The 15,235-nt window shown below is 36.6% G+C and overlaps 1 protein-coding gene across 1 annotated transcript; it reads left to right on the top strand.

Moving 5' to 3' along the window:
* Positions 1–8,592: 8,592 nt before the first annotated feature.
* On the top strand, positions 8,593–14,746 carry LOC110890732 (25S rRNA (cytosine-C(5))-methyltransferase nop2). Its single transcript, XM_022138358.2, has 18 exons — positions 8,593–8,722; positions 9,155–9,529; positions 10,253–10,419; positions 10,507–10,570; positions 11,166–11,299; positions 11,438–11,521; positions 11,625–11,699; positions 11,769–11,840; positions 11,929–12,002; positions 12,084–12,136; positions 12,348–12,457; positions 12,561–12,629; positions 12,711–12,785; positions 13,407–13,499; positions 13,581–13,660; positions 13,744–13,843; positions 13,996–14,258; positions 14,407–14,746. Exons 2-18 carry the CDS (start codon positions 9,160–9,162, stop codon positions 14,462–14,464), a joined length of 1,941 nt encoding a protein of 646 aa, XP_021994050.1. The 5' UTR covers positions 8,593–8,722; positions 9,155–9,159; the 3' UTR covers positions 14,465–14,746.
* Positions 14,747–15,235: the final 489 nt, after the last annotated feature.

The following is a 15,235-nucleotide window of genomic DNA, read 5'->3' as shown; positions in this document are numbered from 1 at the left end:
CTTCATAGAATGTGTATGAAGTCGATGGCTCGTACCTGGGCTCCTCATAATGGTTGTATGAATTGGATGGTTGATATGAAGTATTATATTGAACCGAGTGTGCATTACGACAATTAGTGCAATAATTACCTCTATAATCATCCTCATCATAGGTGTAGTTGTAATCTCTTGAGTATTGATCCATAGGAATCACTCAACAGACTACAACTGAGTCTCGGGACCAGAAAACAAAAATAAGACGGAAACAGAAGCTGAACACGGCCCCGTGTTGGGTGAACACGGCCCCGTGTTTAGAGACTGTATCTGGGCGTTTTAATTAAATTAGCTGGTCACGTTGAACACGGGGGCGTGTTGAGTGAACACGGCCCCGTGGTCAGACTCTGTATCTGGGTATCTACTCTAAAATATGCAGCACGGGGGCGTGTTCAGTGAGCACGGCCCCGTGTTCAAGCTACTGTAAATGCAAAAACTAAACTAAAATGCAGAAAAATGCGCGCGTTTTAAAAATGTTTTGAAAAACTGATTAGGCCGTCGATTTTAAGCTTTCTTAAAATCCTTGTGTCCCCGGCAACGGCGCCAAAAACTTGATGTGCGTGTAGTGTAATATAATTTTAGATATATTTTTAAGCCCTTTTTACACTTTTAGCCAAGTTTTAAATTTATAAAACACGATATTCACTAACACTAAACACACATATGGGCAAGTGCACCCATCGTGGACGTAGTATAGTGTTGGTAAGATACCGAGGTCGTCCAAGGACACAAGAGCTTTTAATACCGGTTTATCCTCAACGTCTAATCAAATCAAAAAGTTAGAAAAATGTTTTAAACTAAGAAAAATAAAAACTAACTAAATGCTGAAAAATAAAATAAAATAAAAACAGATAGACAAGATGAATCACTTGGATCCGACAAATGTATTAGTATAACCTTTGATTATTTTCGCACTTTTGCACTTGTTTAAGAGATTATCTTAGTTATTGTAGTAGGCCCCTTTTTCGGAGGTGACGTTACCCTCAACCCAGTAGTTTGAGTCAGCAAGGATACAATCCTAAAGGGTTGGATTATTGAAAGATAATGAATTAAGTTATTAATGCAAATTATGGTAGGCCCCGCTTTTGGCGGCGACGTTACCCTCGGCTAAGTAGTCTGAGTCAGCAGGGATACAGTCCTAAATAGCCGGGTTATAGTATTAATAGTAGTTAGCTTATGAGGGGGTCAAAGAGTTTGGATCCCCGCCATCCAATACCTATGGGCATTGAAGGAGATCCTACTAAATTTGACCCAGGTCCCAAGCAGGACCTCTAAACGCTGAACAAGGGCAAGACCCTTACCAAACCGTTCCCTTAACCCCCGACCAGGTAGCCAACATACCTCCATATAGACCGTGGAGATATGAATGGTGAAAATCTTTTATTTTATATAGACAGTAAAATAATGCCAAGACACCACGGACAAACGATAAGGAAAGATCACCTTCAACATAAGTAACTAGTTATTAAAGTCATTAATACAAAACCAAATAAAAAGTGCAAAAGATTAAAAATAAAAAGTATTATACTAAACACTTGTCTTCACCAAGTGATGTAAGAGACTTAGGCAAACATGGCCTTGATTGTCAAGAACTCTTACGATCAATCTTGGATCCCGAGACGACTCACACACTCTATGATGGACAATGGATGATGGTGGTGGATGATGGTGTTATGGTGGTGGTGGGTGGTGGATGAAGTGTGAGAGAGGTGGTGTGCCAAGGGATGAGAGAGAATGAAGCCAAGCTCCTCTATTTATAGGCTGAACAGAACGCTGGACACGGCCCCGTGTTCGCTGAACACGGCCCCGTGCCCGTCTGACATTCTCTCTCTTCATTAATTGTAATTGCGAATTACAATTAATGCGCCTGCTGTACTTTCAACACGCCCCCGTGTCCGCTGGGCACGGCCCCGTGGTGAGCAATGGAAGCTTCTACTGGTTTGTCTTTTCTGCTGCTTCCTGGGCACGCCCCCGTGTTCGCTGGACACGGGGCGTGTTCAGACATCTGTTCTCTTCTCTTTGTCTTGGGAGGTGCCGTTGAGGGTCCGGGCAGTTTGCTTTTGTTCCTTTTCTTGTAATTATGATAGAATTAGGGGTCTTTTTGCTTCTTTTGTGATTTTGAGCTCATTTCATCCTGAAAATACAAAAGGAAGACAAAAACACTCTTTTTCCAACATTAGTACTTAAAAAGGGTTAGTTTTATGCCTTAATTGATGTGTTTTATATGTTGCATTTTACACACATCACGTCCTGATATTATGTACCCAACGTGCCTCGCAGCAAGATTTCAGTCTAACCCGAGAGCATCGCACATGATTATTGTCAAAAGGATATTACGTTACCTGAAAGGTACTCCGTCATTGGGGTTATGGTATCCTAGGAAAGGCGATTTTACGCTCGAAGGGTATTCCGATTCGGATTTCGGATGCTGCAAAGTCAACGCGAAATCAACAACTGCAGGATGCCAGTTCTTTGGTCCGAGATTGGTTACCTGGCAGTGTAAGAAACAAACATATGTGGCGCTATCTACATGTGTAGCGGAGTATGTTTCTGCTAGCAGTTGCTGCCCTCAGATCCTTTGGATACAGCAACAGATGCGCGACTACGGTTTGCAGTTTCTTAACACACCTCTGTTTGTTGATAATGAGGCCGCAATTAACATTACTAAAAATCCAGTACATCACGCTAAAACTAAACATATAGAAATTCGTCATCACTTTATTCGCGATTGCTTCGAGAAAAAGTTGATACGAATTGACAAAATCCACACTGACGAACAAAAAGCTGATTTGCATACCAAAGCTTTTGATAAAATTCGGTTTCAATATTTGTTAAAACTTAATGGTATGAAATTGCTTTCGGTGTCGGATGGGGTTGTGAGCGTTGATGAGAGTACTGTTGTGGATGAAGACGAGAGACAATCTGCGATGGTTTGTCGATTTTTTACGTGTTTTGGTATTTAGGGGGAGATAGATAGTTGTACATAGTTATATTTTCAGAAAATACAAAAACAGTAAAAAATGAAAAATACAAAAACATGATAAAATTGAAAAAGAGCTTGTGTATATAGGGAAAATGATAGTACATCGGCAAGACAATTACAGTATGCTACAGATTTGGAAAGTCTAATTGAGTTAAACAGTCTCACTAATGATGTGTCGATAGGTTTTCGTACATTTAGTAAATTTATTCGGGATATAAACATAAAATTTCAAACTTGTGAAATTCGTGGGGAACACTACTTGGATATATAGGTAACCCCTGAAATCTCGTTTGAAAGGTCTCGTATTCTGATATACTAGGTGTTTATACTCTATGATGTCTGGGGTATTATTCCGGGACTTCTGCTGAACGGTAGTTCTGACCTAGTCCTTGGCTAATACTTTATCCAAAATGCTTGAAATATAGCATAAAGCCCTCAGCTGATTAGACAATAAAATTGATAATCATCTGTTGTAGCTGAAAAGATCCTCTAAAGGGGACATACTGCAAAGTCAAAACTGATATCTCTCTGCTGAACGGAAGTTCTGACCTGAGATCCCTCAGTTCTCGCATTTAACCCCTAATTTATGAACAGACATCATTGTAGTATTCTTGCCTGTAAGACTGAATATTGGGATTCTGGATACGGGAGTATATTCAAGAGGTGGGACACATGAATTGATCTAAGTTCTTAAGACACTTAAACTGTATCCTGAATAGATTGAAGTTTGTATGAGAATTTAAGATGGATCAGTATATCGACAATCGAGGTGAATTGTTTAAGTCTGAGTATGTAATGCAGCTTAACGGTACTAGTAATTTGTCTGAAAAGCTGATATGATTCCCTGACACGCTCGCCAAAAATAAATTTGTAAATAGTTTACTTTCTGCAATTTAAGTTTTTTTGTTATTTCATTTCTTAGTTTAAATCACATTAAAAAATCTAAAAAGATTTTGTTTCTGCTTTATTTTAGACAAACCAGAGAGGAAAGTTGATTGTCGGATTCTATAAAGATGAAGCAGATGCAGGAGATTCTGAGCTGAAGAATGAGGAGAGCTTACATTGTTGGAAGTTGATTATTTCTAAGACAAAAACAAGTTCATTAAATTGATACTTGTTATTTTCAGAAAATTTGAAAAAAAATGAAAAATGATTTTACTAAATCAGTTTGATTCGTCAAAAGATCAACCAGGATCATTAAATTGAACTTGGTAGATAAATCAAGTAATCAGGGTCATTAACTTGAACTTGAATACTTGAGTGGATTTCTAGAGCTGATTGAATTTGTGTTTATTGTTTGTAAAGATAAAGTCTAATGTTATTGGTTGAGTAACAGGTTTGGAGACTTCATCATTCCCACGGAAGCTAATTGTCAAAGCTTGAACCAGAAACCTCAGATCCCAGCATACTGAGAGGGGGAGTCTGTGAAAGGGGGAGTCTGGATCAACATCCAAAGGGAAGACTGAAGATGGAGCTCGGAAAAGATTTTGAACCTGTGAAGATTGAGTTGTTACAATGGGGAGAAAAAGTTGTGAAGAGACCAAGACTAAAGACTCAGGAGCTAAAGACTACGTCAACATCCAAGGGGGAGTCTGTTGGTGCACGAAATGCCTGCTGACTACGTCTTATTAAGTCTTGTGTCTAGATAGGTTAAACGGGTGCATACACGTGATTAAATTAGAGTTTGTATAGGTTTTAAGTATCCTGGCCGTTTGAAATAGTCCTGGCCGTTTGAAAGGATGCTTGGCCGTTTGAACTCTGGTCGTTTGAAGCATGTCCGTTTGAACATGTTCAAACGGACAGCCTGGATCTATAAATAGCTAGTTTAGTTCAAACGGACAGTAGTGATGTTTGCGTGTTTGTGAGTCGAGGTGCTGCTGGATTTGTATCAGAATCATTGTAGAGACTCGCAATCAGTAATAGAAAGAGAAATTGGAAGGAATAAGCTGTTTTGACTCGGTTTACTTTGATTCCGCCTTAGTAAATTGAGATGAACTACTTCTACTGACGTTTAAGGTCATCGGAACGGTCCAACAAGGTTAAGTGCAGGTACTAAGTGTAATGGGCTTGAAACTCCGAATATTAAATAAAGAGTCTTTCAAGCTTTTAATACTTAAAGTCTGTTGAACAATAGTTTCTTTCTGTTTTAGATCCGCCTGTGGATCCATTTACAGCCCGTTGTGTAATATTTTATTATACTTTCGAATTCGGTTTGTAATATTATTTTAGACTTCCGCTGTGCATTTAAACTGTGATTATTGACCATGATGATATCAACTACGTCACGATACTCCCCACCGGGCCCACCGGTAATACGTGGAAATATTGGGGTGTGACAATTTCAAAACCTCAAGAACGTATTATATGAAGCTGACAAAATACGTATGGACTAAATAGTCGAGACGAGTGTTGTACACCTCGAGATATTCAGATAAGAAGGGATATAAGTTTGAATAAATTAGCCATGTTCCATCAACATTCTACTTTTAAAAGTTCACTATAATCGCAATTTACAATAATGATGTCTAGGCATTATCGAGAGAAATTGTCTAGCTTTTAGAGGGAAAATTTCTGAATGACCTTAGCACAGTCTAATTATCACTCAAACTGCAATTCGAGTATATATGTTATTATATTTTACCAATCCCTCAAGTACATCTAGAAGATGATGTTTGGATATTTTAGTACGGACATTGTTGAACCTTAAAGTATGTTAAAGGTTGTTAAGTCATTTGTTATAAGAAATGCCTATTATCATCTCCTACCAAAGTAGAGATTCTCATTCTAGAAGTATCATCGTTAAATGCATAAGTGCATTAATATGTTTTTGCTAGCTATGTATGGTATCTTTCACTTGAGCTTATTGTCATGAAATTAACCTTCGTCAAGCGAAGAGGCATTAGAATGAGTTCAAAGAAATATTTTAGGTATGAACGATATTTGATTATATTTTACTAACCCATGAAAACAAGTTTGGTTAGTCTTGTAGATTTGAGAATGTAACATAACACAATCATGGATCATATGATATTTGTTTTGGAGAGGAAGCACCAAGAATCTCATACAACATTGCTCAACATAAGGGATTGTACTTCAATGGATCAAGTGACATTCTACTGGATACAAAAGCTTTGAGCAACTTTCAGAGAAGATCGACACACGTTACTTAAAGGCTACTTGTTCAAATGAGGGGGAGTGTCATACAAGTTGCATTTTTCCTTCACTAACTAAGTTTATTCCATTTTGAGTAAGGTTTTTAATACGACAACATTATCAGGGTGAGACAATACGCGCTGCACTCTTTTTCCCTTAGCTATGGTTTTGTTTAGGGGTGTTCAAAACTATCCGTATCTGAAAATCCGATCCGAAATATCCGATATCCGAATCCGAAATATCAAAAAAATCGGATATCCGAAATTTCGGATATCCGAAATTCGGATATCTGAAATTCGGATATCCGAATTTTTCGGATTCGGATTCGGATAGTGATTTTCAAAATCTTCTCCGAAATATCCGAAAATTTAATTTTCATTTTTTTCGGATATCCGAATATCCAAAAATATCCGAAGTATCCGAAAAATATCCGAAAATATCCGAAGTATCCGAAAAATATCCGAAAATATCCGAAAAATATCCGAAATTTATATTCGGATATCCGAAACTATCCAAAATATCCGTTTCCGAATATGAAAAAAATAATAAAAAAATAAAAATTAAATAAAAAGTTGGATTTTCGGATATCCGATTCACTATCCTAATCCGTATCCGAAATTTCGGATACGGATTCGGATAGTGAAATCTGGTATCCGAAAATTTTGGATATCCGAATTTTCGGATATCCGGTTTTGAACACCCCTAGTTTTGTTCCAATGGGTTTTCCTGGCAAGGTTTTTAACGAGGCAGCATCTCCACGTGTATTTGGTTGATAACCAAGGGGGAGTGTTATAAATAGATATTATTATGGTTATCAGCTCCATATATAGATGTATCTTGTTTACCAAGTTTCCATCTCCTATATATATTCGTTGTATTTTATTGTAAAGACACACTATGAATAATATAAAGATCTTTCTCCCTACATCTCTTTCTCATATCGTTTAGCTATTAGGCTTGTTCTTTCACAACATTACCTATGTTTATGAGTAAATTGCCATTTTAGTCCATGAGTTTTGTTCAAATTTGCCATTTTAGTCCAAATAGTTTTTTTTTTTTGCCTCTAGGTTCCTGACTTTTCCACTTTGTTGCCATTTTGATCACATACCCTAACTCCATCAAAAAAACTCAGTTAACTCACACTAAATAGTTTGGTACTTGCCATTTTCATCCAAAAACATGTTTACCCCTTTATATGTATAATATATATATTAAAACTTAAATTTTTAAAAAATAAAACAAACTATTAATATATAAAAAATCCTTTAATCAATTATAATAATATATACGTATATACAGAACCACCATCACCACCATTGCCAGATCTAATTACTTATACACACACAAAAACTATCGCTACCATAAACCAACATCGCCACCACTGCATTACCTTCACCAACCATCGCTAGCACCACTGCTACCCACCGGCCACCACCTGCTACCACCACATCCCTCGGATTCCTCTCCACCACCATTATCCCCACCCTTCTCCAAATCAAAAGCGACTGACTCCACCAGATCTAGCCGACAATCACTATTATCTCAATTAAAAACCCTAATAAGGCGAATTCGTAACCGAACCGGAACCTGAATCGGAACCGATAATTCAACTGATTTCACCGGAAAACAACGATTTCAGCAACAAAAAGGCGTCTGTAACTGTATCGTTTAATCCGTTTCAGCTACCGGTGAGTGAGAAAGATGAATTTGTTGACCGGAAGCATTACAGAGGAGTATGACAACAGCCATGGGGAAAGTTCGTGGCGGAGATACAAGATCCGAGTAAGAAAGGAGCTAAGGTTTGAATTGAATGTTGTCTTTGACTCTTTATTCTGTATTTGACAGTTGACTCGAGTGATAATGGGTGGGGTGGGGTGGTAATGGTGTGGTGGTTGTGGTGATTTGCAGAGACAATGAGAGATGGGGTGTTGGTCATGGCTGGTGTGGCGTGCCGGATATGGCTGGTGGCAAGTGTTTATGGTTGTGGTGGTGAGTGTAGGTTATAAGCATGTGTAAATGTGTGTATGTATATATATATATATATATATATATATATATATATATATATATATATAATATAAATGTGTGTGTAGATATATTATAAATAATTCAGAAAATAAATGTAAAAGGGTTTTGGATGAAAATGGCAATTCAGAAACCTTTTTTTGTTAATACCAAAATTACCCTTGGTTATAACCAGATTTTTAAACTAAGTTAGGCAATGTGATCAAAATGACAAAAAAAAAATGAAAAACTCAGGGACCTAGAGGCGAAAAAAAACTATTTGGACTAAAATGACAAATTTAGACAAAACTCAGGGACTAAAATGACAATTTACTCTATGTTTATTTTAAACAAGGATTTATTTACGTTAATTTAAATAAAAAATCGTTTGATTTAAGTGATTTTTTTAAATAAGAAATGATTTCTTAAGTTTACGTGCCCTTAAACCCTAACATAACTTCCCCGCCTCTCTATACCTCAACCCCTTCGAGCATCCTTTCTTCCGTCTTTCGTTACGGCGGTTCAACAAGCAACAATCTTCATCTTCTGGTATGATTTTCTTCATCTGATAATTAGGTTTTGTGTGTGTTTTGAAGTAAAAGCAATTCCGAATTCGTTTTGTGCTTCAATAATACATACCAGGGTTTGTATATTTGTCACTGTTTCGATTTTTATCGTTTCGTGAACTAAATTCGAACTTATTAATGTGCTTATGTTGAAAATTTTGAACCTTTTGTCGTTAATTTGGGAGCCAAAACTTAAACTTAGGGTTCTATTTTCTTGTTGAATGTTTTTGTAGGTTCATGTACACCTAGGGTTTGTGTGTTCCTTATTGTTTCTAGCTCTGCTGTTGTGTGAAGTAAAGTTAAACTTATGATGATTATGTTTATGCTGAATTTTTGATTTTTTTTTTTTTTTTTGCTAATTTGGGTGCTAATATTTAAAGTTAGGGTTTTGTTTTGTTGTTGAATGTTTTTGCAGGTTAAATGGCTGTTAAAGGTAAAAAGACACAAAAGAAATCAAACAGAAATGAGAAAAGTAAGGAGTTTGTATCTGTCAATAAGAAAAAGAAGAATGAGGTGTTGAGTGAATCTGATATGGAAGATGAAGAAGTTGAGGTTGTTAAAGGTAAGAACTCACAGAAGAAAGCAAGCAAAAAGGAGAAAAGTAAGGAGTTTGTTGCGGTTAACAAGAAAAAGAAAAATGAGGTGTTGAGTGAATCGGATATGGAAGATGAAGAAGATGAAGAAATGCAGAGTGTTGATGGTGATGAAGGTGGAGATTCGGGGTCGGATATGTCGTCGGATGGGGATGATGCGTTTGCGGGTGATTTTCTACAGGGCAGTGATGATGAAGGTACTGTGTATTGCTGCGGTTGTAACATTGTTAAGTTTCAATATTAATATTATTGCAACAGTTAAGAGATTGCATAATTGCTTTGAAAAGTATAGACATATGAGGACTAATAGGAAAAACATTAGCTGGAAGTGCGTAAGAATATAGTTACATACGGATAGTCTTGGTTAATTATAATTAGTTTACAAATGAATCTAATTTGGTTCCGTACGTATAGTCTTTTGGTTAAAGGTGGTTGACTTGATCAATTATTTTTAAAAGGAATCTAATTTGGTTATATTTGATCTACAAGAAAAATGGAAGGTTTCGAAACTCGGAAGTTGAAATGATTCAAACGGGTCGAAGGTCACTCAGAGGGTATTCATATACGTGCAACCTCTTAAATCACTTTATTTTAAAAAGTTGATTTTTGTAATAAAAATATAGTTTTAAAGGTATTTTGTTTGAATTAGTATACATATTGTTTAAAAAGTTTGAGAAATGGACTTAAACTGTTGGTCGTTCAACCTGGTTCTTATAAAAATTACCAGTTTCGACCTCAACCCATTTTGAGCCTTCAGACCCGTCCCAGTTTGTCAACTCGTTGAAAATGCTAATAACATTCTCACTGTTGCAATAGTATGTTATGTTTCATATTGCAAATAATACACATTATTGAGTTTAAAGTTGTTATTCATATGCTAATGCTCTCAGGATTTTTGGTTGGTTGTATATGTTTTACAGAAATGGGGTCCGGTTCCCAATCAGATTTGGATTCTGACGATTCCGATATCGAGACCAAATCTAAGGCGATTGATGACGCGAAAGAGAGAGAAGAAAAAGAGGCTTTAGATGAACTACGACTGAACATTAAAGAAGCACCTGATGAGTTCAGATTGCCAACACAAGAGGTTCGGTGCTATCCATATCTACCCTTCATGCTTAAAACTTGTTATGTTGAATTTTGTTTCACACATTTGTAATTCATTTTGTTACAGGAACTTGAAGTCGAAGCTCGTGGACCCCCTGATCTTACCGGTCTTCAACAAAGAATAAAAGAGAGTGAGTCTTATCTTGTGATTGTAAAACTTTACTTTCGTTAGGGCTTGCAAATGAACCAAACGTTCAGCCAATACTTCGTGAACTGTTTAGGAAGTTCGTTTGTGTTTGTTCGTTTGACAAATGAACGAACACGGACAAGAAATTTCGTTCGTTTAGTTAAATGAACGAACATGAACAGAGGCTGCGTTCGTTCGTAAACGTTCGGTAACGTGTTCGATAGTTTATTAGGGTTTTAAATTTTTATATATTTTATTTAATACTTCAAAATCTCAGTTATAAAATACTTTATAAATTTTAGTGTTTTGTATATTTATTAAAATATTTAATATATGTTTGTTTTCGTTCATGAACGCTTGTTTGTGTTCGTTTGCATTCATTTTTGTTCATTTATGTTCGTTACCTAAAGTTATTTAACAAACACAAACGAACATGTTCTTTTTCTTAACGAACGGATACGAACAAAAAATCTCGTTCGATAAGTGTTCATGAACATGGCCGTGTTCGTGTTCATTCGGTTCGTTTGCAGCCCTAACTTTCGTCACTGTTCCTGTATTTTTTTCATTTTATTTTACGTTTTTCAAATTATATTGTCTAGTTGTTCGAGTTCTCTCGAATTTTACTTCGTTGAGGCAAGAAGGAGCAACACGAAAGCAGTACATTGAGCAACTTAAGTTGGATTTAGGATCATATTATGGATACAACGAGTTCCTTATTTCTTCATTTGTTGAGGTAATTAGTATATTATGTAAATATGGACATCTTTATGAAGCTTGATTAACCCCCCCCCCCCCCCCCCCCCAACCACCACCACCCCCACCACCCCCCACAAGCACAGTCTAAATGGTTCCAGTTTTACGTTTTGTGTAGATGTTTCCACCTGTTGAACTTATGGAACTGATCGAAGCTTTCGAAAAGCCTCGACCAATTACCCTTCGTACCAACACATTAAAGGTGATATCAGATATGAATCATATGTAATGACTTATTATAGTATTTTTATTTGTTTGGTTTGAGCTCTCATACTAATCGGGCTCACCTTTTTTTAAAAATATAGACACGAAGACGTGATCTAGCTGGTGTCTTGTTGAATAGAGGTATCAACTTAGACCCGCTAAGCAAGTGGTCAAAGGTAAGGTTTAATCATTGACTTTTTCTCTTCTGATTTGGGATATTGGGTTTAATCGTCATTGTAACGCAGGTTGGTTTGGTTGTTTATGATCATCAAGTGCCGTATGGTGCAACCCCGGAGTATATGGCTGGTCATTACATGGTATACTTGAATTTTGTTTTTACTTTTTTAATTATAAAGTCTTGTTATTTAATTTTTTTCTTTATGTTTTTGTTTATACTCTTTACAGGTGCAAAGTGCAAGTTCTTTTTTACCTGTAATGGCACTTGCTCCTCAGGAGAAGGAACGCATTGTTGACATGGCGTAAGTATTTATTATCTTTATTTCAGTTTATATTCTATATACATTTTTACGGTAATGAATGATGTTTTTTTTCACATGTAGGGCTTCACCTGGTGGTAAAACGACTTACATTGCAGCTCTTATGAAAAACACTGGTATGCTTTTATAGACTTATGAACGATGATTTTTTTACAAGTTTTATTTATATGTTTCCGATCAAGTGATCAACGTTAACGAGCATTTTATTTTTTATTCAAGAGTAGTCCGGGAAATCTGATTTGTCTGTTTGATAACTACGTTTAATCAAACTAAGCACTTTTCTTTATTTTGTCTTGTAATGTGAATGTGATTATTGTTATTAATCAGGTATAATTTACGCTAATGAGATGAAAGAGGCTCGGCTCAGCAAACTAACATCGAATCTGCAACGTTTGGGCGTTACAAACACTGTAGTATGCAGCTATGACGGGAGGGAGGTTCGTCTTTTGACTCCTTTAATATCCGAATTATAAGTGGTTCTTTGTGTTCGTTATACTGACTCCTTATATACCTTTATCTTCTCCTTCAATTTTACTATAGCTGCCGAAAGTTTTGGGAAACAACACAGTAGATAGGATTTTGTTGGATGCCCCTTGCAGTGGTACCGGGGTAAGAGTCGGGACGTATTTTTGTTTTTATCGTGTGTCTAGTTTTGCTTTGCATCTGGATAAAAGGGTTTTATGTCTGCAGGTTATATCTAAAGATGAATCTGTGAAAACCTCAAAAACTGCTGTTGATGTGCAAAACTGTTCACGTCTACAGAAGGTATCCTTATTGTTTTTACCAATCAACTTTATTAAATTTAGGTCCAAGTATCAAACATGTATAGTAACGTAGTTTATGTAGCTATACTTGATACTTATTTTATTTATGAGTAAAGTACCTGGATGGTCCCTATGGTTAACTATAATGTGGATTTAGGGACTAGTTATCTTAAAGTACACGGATGCTCCTTGTGGTTTGCACTTTGTAACGCATTTAGTCCCTTACTCTTGCCAAAAGTACATGGATGGTCTCTGTGGTATGCACTTTTTAACGCATTTAGTGACTAAACGTTGGGGACCAAACGCGTTACAAAGTGCAAACCATAGGGATCATCCACGTACTTTTCGCAAAAGTTGGGGACTGAATGCGTTAGAAAGTGCAAACCATAGATATCATCCACGTACTTTTCGCAAAAGTTGGGGACTAAATGCGTTACAAAGTTGGGGACCATCCGTGCACTTTAAAAAAGCTAGGGACTAAATCCAACATTTTGTTTAACCACAGGGACCATCGGTGTAGTTTACTGTTTTTAGATAAACATAAATAAGTTGGCAAAACTGCACTTTTATGTGAGCGGTTTTGGTATAATAGGCACTCCATTTTGGATATCTTGATTTGCAGGAACTAATACTTGCAGCAATTGACATGGTGGATGCAAACTCCAAATCAGGCGGTTACGTGGTTTATTCCACATGCTCTATGATGGTCATTGAGGTAAGGATGCATACCATAATTATTATTAGCGTTATTATTATTATTATGGTTATTTCATTTTAATCTGATGATGGGTTGCAGAATGAAGATGTTATAGACTATGCACTCAAGAAGAGGGATGTGAAACTTGTGCCATGCGGATTAGACTTTGGTCGCCCAGGGTACTTGACTACTTGCGTTACTTTTTCCTATTTAAAAACTTTTACGAATGCATTAAAGAAGGTTTGTTTGTTTTTGTATGTAGGTTTGTTCGCTTTAGGGAAAGCCGATTTCATCCTTCGTTGGAAAAGACGAGACGTTTCTATCCTCATGTTCATAACATGGATGGTTTTTTTGTAGCAAAGGTATTGCACGTATATTAGAGGTGGCAAATTAGGCTGTTAAACTTATTAGATGCGTCAAAATATTATCACGATACACATGCTTACACACACACACATATATATGTTGTATAATGTGTGGAGGGATAGTTTACTTTCACTTTCATATATTTCAGTTGAAGAAAATGAGTAATTCTAAGGCGGCTCCAGCAGCGGCACAAGTGGCGGAAGATGGTGGTTCTGAGATTGAACCTAGCACCATAGAGACCCCGGCACCTCAGAGTAACGTTATCTCTAAAAAAGAACAGAATAAAGGGTCACGGAAAGATAAAGTTGATAATCTTTCTCTTAAGAGAAAGAAAGAAGAAAAACCTAATGCACCTACTGAGAAGAGGAAGAAGTACAAACCTCCTCCTAGAGAAGAGATCTCAAAAGCCAGGTTGGTATACACTTTAAAACATCTCTAAATGGGCCGGGGTGTATTTATAATTTACGCGTTTGAGCGACCATAAATGGGAAAAAAAAACAAACTTAAACTGACACATATTTAACACAATGGCGTTTCTTTGCAATTTATATTCATGCAGGGAAGAGAAAAGACAAGCATTGAGAGAAGCCAAGAAGAAAGGCAAATCTAAGGTTTAACACTATATTCATAACGTGGAATTCGTTGGATGGTCGTGTTTTAAGGAGACTTTGTAAGAGTTATAGGTTTGTTTGCTGGAAGCTGGGCACAGCTTTCTTGTTGTTCGATGTTGGTTGGTTTTGGCATGGCAATGTGTCTTATAAATTTTGTTTCTGGGTTTTCCAGTTTTGTTATTTCTTTTAGGGGAATACCTTTTTGATTTAAAAGGAAGTAGATCTATCAAATTTTGATATGAAATATTTATCAAGTTAATTACCTAATGAAATATTCATTGTTTTTTCTATGCGGTTTCCATTCGTGTTTATAAGTTATTTTTGTTGGATACGTTTAAGAGCAGTCGTGTTGGTTCAGTGGTTTATGCGCCTCTTATTCTTCTGCTAAACCCGGATTTGGATCTGTTCTGTTTTTTTACCATATTTTTTTCAACCAGTACTTCTGGCAAGAAGTGGGCCTTGAAATTTAAGATTTTCATAAGGGAGGTACCCTTAGCCGGTTGACTGGTACTAAGAACACCTGTAGTGAGGGGTTTTGGGTTTTTCTTTTCCCAAAAAAACGCCCACAACGGCATTCAACCGCCCCCTGGGCGTTTTTCAAAAAAAAAAAAATTGCAAAAGGCATCCTTTTTTCCACGCCGAAGTTCTAATTCTTTGGCCAATGACCGTGCAACCCTTTTTGTTTGGCCAATATCAATTTTTGATTTTTTTTTATTTAAATTCTATTACACCCCTTTTAACATATGCCCCACAATGTCCACATCCCCACTACACCCA

Source organism: Helianthus annuus, chromosome 11 (assembly GCF_002127325.2).
Source record: "Helianthus annuus cultivar XRQ/B chromosome 11, HanXRQr2.0-SUNRISE, whole genome shotgun sequence".
In the NCBI taxonomy this organism is placed as follows: Eukaryota; Viridiplantae; Streptophyta; class Magnoliopsida; order Asterales; family Asteraceae; genus Helianthus; species Helianthus annuus.
This window is presented reverse-complemented; position numbering and strand designations above follow the sequence as displayed.

Coding starts and splice junctions, on each gene's coding strand:
- LOC110890732 (XM_022138358.2), top strand. CDS start 9,160: ATGGCTGTTAAAGGTAAAAAGACACAAAAGAAATCAAACAGAAATGAG. Junction 11,700..11,768: donor CGCTAAGCAAGTGGTCAAAG/GTAAGGTTTAAT, acceptor ATTGTAACGCAG/GTTGGTTTGGTTGTTTATGA. Junction 12,630..12,710: donor CCCCTTGCAGTGGTACCGGG/GTAAGAGTCGGG, acceptor TTATGTCTGCAG/GTTATATCTAAAGATGAATC.